Source organism: Temnothorax curvispinosus, unplaced genomic scaffold (assembly GCF_003070985.1).
Source record: "Temnothorax curvispinosus isolate PA1 unplaced genomic scaffold, ASM307098v1 QBEX01009947.1, whole genome shotgun sequence".
NCBI lineage: Eukaryota > Metazoa > Arthropoda > Insecta > Hymenoptera > Formicidae > Temnothorax > Temnothorax curvispinosus.
In genome coordinates this window covers 537-6,073 of record NW_020219727.1, presented here as the reverse complement: position 1 = coordinate 6,073, position 5,537 = coordinate 537, and the positions used below count along the sequence as shown (strand labels likewise).

At 31.1% G+C, this 5,537-nt stretch overlaps 1 protein-coding gene across 1 annotated transcript in view; it reads right to left on the bottom strand.

The window, feature by feature from the left end:
- Window positions 1–2,592: 2,592 nt before the first annotated feature.
- Window positions 2,593–5,537, bottom strand: part of LOC112459577 (sulfotransferase 1A1-like) — a gene marked incomplete at its 5' end in the record, with an annotated part of 3,299 nt that continues 354 nt past the window's right edge. The window contains 4 exon segments of the mRNA XM_025023758.1: window positions 2,593–2,893; window positions 2,895–3,019; window positions 3,419–3,513; window positions 5,433–5,488. Of these exon segments, the coding sequence (XP_024879526.1) occupies window positions 2,707–2,893; window positions 2,895–3,019; window positions 3,419–3,513; window positions 5,433–5,488 (463 nt within the window).

The following is a 5,537-nucleotide window of genomic DNA, read 5'->3' as shown; positions in this document are numbered from 1 at the left end:
AAACGTTATTTTATCGGAAAAGAAACGTTCCATCGAACGTTTTTCGAATGGACATTTTTACTCATGAGAAACGTTTCTAGAAATTGGTTATAGAAGGTTTCGGAAAAACGCTTATAAAATATTTCTAAAACGTGTATGTGTTTCCCGGGAGTAAGCTATTGACTAATAAGATTTTTACAATCCAAGAATAATCGATTGTAGTTGGTCAACTTTTACCGATTACGTTTTATCGCATACTCTTACAGTTATTGTAAAATGGGTTTAAGATTTTCCGAAATGTATTTTTTAACTTACTCAATGTATCTTTTATCATTTTTCAATACACGTTACAACATGTTCCACCACGTGGTAATGTGTTTCACACGGTAGAAGAACATACGGCATACATACACACGTTGCACCAAAGAAAAATAATTGAAAAATTTAAATTGCTTACGTTCGCTACACTTACGCTTACACTTTTAAATGACTAAAATTTTTCAAAATATATTTTTTTATTTATTTAATGTATCTTTTATCTCATTTTCTGATATAGGTTGTACCGATCTAACAATTAGTCTCACAAAAGGTCACACAGTGAATATAAGAATTAATTATCTACCGGAAATTTAACTTGGAACTGAAAAAAAAAATTAATCAGAAAAACTAATTTCTATCGATTTTCATACTACTTACTGTTTATCAGCAAGGCAATAGTAGGTCTACACAGTGCTGTTATTTCGTTGACACTGGCTGGGACCCTCCACCACCTGACTGCGCAGCGGCTGTGTGCTCGGCGTTCGGCCAGCTTCGAGCGGCCGAAAAGCGCAGACATGCATCTGCAATCTCTTTTTTGTTCGAGCTAGCGTCGCCGGCCACGAGAATCGTAAAATCCTAAGGCGTCTGTCTACTATCTAGGGTCAAGGGACCCTAGATAAACCACTGTCAAGGGAACGGGCTTGGAAAAATTAGCGGGGAAAGAAGACCCTGTTGAGCTTGACTCTAGTCTGGCACAGGCGAGGTTATATTTTTCATATTTCCCACTAGGTTTTTTTGGCACCTTTACGCCGCATAGGTGGGTCGTTTTCGTCTTGACGTTTTTTTTAAGTGTTAAAGTGTTACAAAAAATTTGAAAAAATTCATGGAGATAATTCAAACCTTCAATTTGAAGTATCAATCATAAAATTATAAACAATTTAATTTTTTCACATAATTTGTATTTAAAAAATGGAGCAATTACAACTACAACTTGTAAAATCATCTTTTACTAAAAAAATCATAACTTTAAGACAAATAAAGATATCGAAATGAATAAAAAAAGAAATTGAAAAGGAAAAACGTACCTTTCATAAAAAAATATTGCATGCAATTATTTTGAAATGAAGTGCTTAAGTGTTCGCCGCCAACCTCGTTTTTTCAAGAATTACGTGTCTCCTGTGACGGCTGGAGGGGGTCTGGCGCCTTAAAACTCGGTAGGCAGGTTCTTGGGGAGCATAACTTTTTTTACAGATGCGCAGTGGCGCCATTTCTACGCGTTTGCAAAAGTTACAACTACATTTGATTTTCGCCCGGACGAAAACGACCCACCTAGGGGGACGAAGGGCTAGAAAAAGACCAAATCCCATGGTCGAAACGTGACGATTAATCCGACCAAAACCAATGGTCGAACCGTTATGATATTGCCAAACATTGTCGATTAAAAATAGAGTTTTTCTTGTTAATCACTATTGGCGGAACAAATATATACTTTTCTGTTAAATTTTTTTCGCCTTTGTAAAGTTCGTTTTTTGTAGGATAATAAAATAGGCCTTTGCACAGAAAATAATTAGAGATACACGGGCGAGTATTCATAATCGGATTTTATATTTAAGATTGTCTTAAATCTGGTCAAAGGCAGTCTTAAGACTTCGTCCAGCCAATCAAATGACCGTATTAGCAACTTAAAATATTACTTGAGACGATCTTGAAATAAGATCAGACTATGAATACCGGCCAAGGAGCTCGTGTACCTACTTGGCGTAATTTTTTTATCTTCTTGAAAAAATAATTTTGTATTTATATATACATTAAATTATATACACACACAATTTTATTGTGATTTCACGCAAATTCTAAGTCGCATAAGTGCCCGTCTACAATAGGTGTTTTAAGCCCTAAACCTTAAGAAATTGACCAATCACAGTCAATTATTCTTCTCAAAATCAACTTTGATTGAACAATTTTTTAAGGCTTTTAGGACTTAAAACACCTATTGTAGACGGGCACTAAGACGAACTTCAGACCATAATAAAGCATAAAAACCTGGCGTAAATAATAAACAAAAAAAGAACGAAGTAAGTTATTCAAGCATTTTTTTATGTTGTAGATATTTAATAAATATGAAATATTTATCACTCTTATTGTGATGTGTTTTCGTAGCCTATTAGAAAATTATAGCTTTATCTAAATATTCTAAATGATATATTTGACGATTATATTTTGCTAAAAAGGTTTTTAATTAATGACATTAATGTTTATTATATTGCTTATCTTTTATTTGAACAATATGTAATATCGGCATTCTGTATGTACATGGTTGACATTATCAATAACTATTAACTCTTATAAGCCCTCTGTGTGTAATTGTTTCGATTAAATTCCTCTTATTAAATGCGTAAAATATGTACATTCATTAAATAATTAAACTTTATTTAGAGATTAAAATCTTTCTGATCTTTTGACGACTTTTCAATTGTTGTTATTTATGTTGTTGTTATTATTGTTGAAAAATAGGAAACACAAATCGGTGTCTGTGAGATTTTCTTCGATCCATTTGTCTGCCTTCGCATTTATTTCCGCAGTAAATATATTTTTCCAATTAGTGCCTCCTTTTCTCACGAAACTTTCCTCGGCGATGATCCCACAAGCTCTCAGAATAGTTGATCATCGGATTGTTCCGGAAATTCTTAATGTCCAGATAATCCACAACCTTGCTAACTTCTTCGTCTGTGTATGTCTTGTTCAAAAATTTCGTTACCTTCTTAATTGCTTTCGGAAAATCCTAGAAAACGTTTAACTCAATTTTCTCTACATTCTCACATAAAAGTAAAAAAAGCAAGCAACAAGATGTTAATTATTTAAGAAAAAAGTTATTATTTAATTAATATATATGAGTTCAGTTTGGAATTTAAATATTTGAAGTAAAAAGATGAATTATAATCATATTATTTTCATTATTCAAAATATGTTAGAGTATATCATAAAACATTTTTTTAACATTGTATGCACTAAATGGTTAAGATAAGAAAGAATAAAGAAAGAAAAATATAAGTGTTTATTTCATACAACGTATCACTTTTAAAAAAAAATTGAAATAAAGAGATTATTTCATAAAATATTATATTGAATATGTGTTAAAAATGTATATTTGGTACATTGAGAACAAAAATAAAATACTTACGTGTGTCATCTCCTCGTAAAACATGAACAGAAGATTTTTGTTATTTCTCAAGGCCCACGCCTCTTTTAAATGTGCCCAATATGGATTCCAGGGAGCTGGAAGAACAAATTGTAAAGAACAAATTATATTAAGAATTTTTACCTTCTTTTTCCCCCCTCCCAAAAAATAAATATAAAGCAAATGCATTTTTTGTCAGAAATATAAGCAGATATACAAATGAGTAAAACAAAATGCCGCAAGAGGAGAGATCAATGATTTTTTTTAGAAGTCTTAATATATAAATCATTCTAAAAAAAAAGATTTACTCAGACATGCGTCATTCCGAATAGTTTGCAAGACAGAGCTGTTCAAATTTGGAGAGTAATATTTTTTTCTTTTTTCCTTTCTTTTAATCGTACGTAGTTTTGTTCATAAGATTAGAATAAAATTTACGGAAGGAAAGTAGATACATGTGTTTTACTCATTTGTATATTAGTTGCTGTCGAAATTGGTCAGAACGTTGTTGAGAGGCAACAAGTTCTAACTGCATAAATCAGGAGCCATCGCTGAAATTAATGTTCTAACGCAAGAATATAATTTTAAATTTTTTTTTCTAAGTTTTTTATTTTAAATTCTTTTCTTTGTTAAATTTACTAGTATTTTAGTGTTCAAATTTTTGCTATATTGTGCGTACGGATTCGGTATTTTAAATTTTGAACGTTCAACTTCATATTCATATTCAACTATTTCTAAAACCCCTATTATATTCATTTTCGTCTAAATTTAAAAAACAATATTTTTTATTTCTGATTTTAACATTGATTCTGTTATAAATTTTTAATCTCTTGCTTCATATTTATACATATATTAACTCCTTAAGAATGCTTACTATGTATAACAAATCAATCGCCTAGACAAGACTTACAGGAAAAGATTGGGCATCCGTAGAAGTGTTAAATAACACAAATATCTATGATAAGACACAGCGAGAAATGAAAAACACTTATTGCTTCCTCTAAACATCTTTTACTTAGGGTAGAGCGGGGTTAAAAGTAACAATTTGACTTTAGAATTTGATTGTGAAAGAACTATTACAGTAAAAGAAAAACTCTTGATACCCTAAGTTAATGTGATCATTTCACTTTATGGAAATTCTCCTATTTGAATCTTGTGATAAACCAAATAAAAATTATTAATCAAAAATATAAACAAGGGAAAATATTACAATCGCCCCCGACTCCGGGTCGGTTGCAACACTATAGAGAGAGAGAGAGAGAGAGAGAGAGAGAGAGAGAGAGAGAGAGAAAGAGAGAGAGAGAGAAAGAGAGAGAGAGAGAGAGAGAGAGAGAGACAGAGGGGATCGATAGTAACAGTTTTAAATAATCCAAATAAAAAATGTTTATTCAATAAAAAATAATAATTTCTCTTATATTAACAAAAACAAACTAAAATGTTCATATTCTCATGTACATACAAAAAAAATAAAATAAGATCTTAATACTCTATTCAAACATAACTTCTTTATATCAATTATAGAAAACATTAACTTTGTTCATTTAATTATAAACATTTTTTGTTCTTATATTTTTAAATGATAGGAACACAAAATGTCTTTAAGGACTAGTACAAATAAAAATTAGTTTGAATCACAGTTGTTACAAACGTCCCAAATATGTTTTTGAACTTTGACTTAAAATTTTTAATAATAAAATGCCAAAAATGAATAATAATTATTATACTAAGCAAAAATAACGAAACTTATATAAATATAACCTAAAAGAAAAAGTACTTACTTGCAGTGGATATATTATATTAAAAGTTTAAGATTGTCGGAAGAAACTACTTTACGGCCTCAAAAACATATTTTATTTATTGCACACGTCCACTCAATACTCAGGTCGTAGGCGTTTTGAGACACGTTAAGCTTGTTCAGCTTCATCCATTAACCAACGCATTTGCATCTATGCCTATATAACTATAGATATTTGAATTGTTACTTTCGCCCCGCGTTACTTTTGACCCCGCTCTACCCTACTCAAACTATTTTTGAAGTAATTCCAAAAGGTGGCAAAATCGCCGATATGCCTATCCTTGAGAGAGAGAGAGAGAGAGAGAGAGAGAGAGAGAGAGAGAGAGAGAG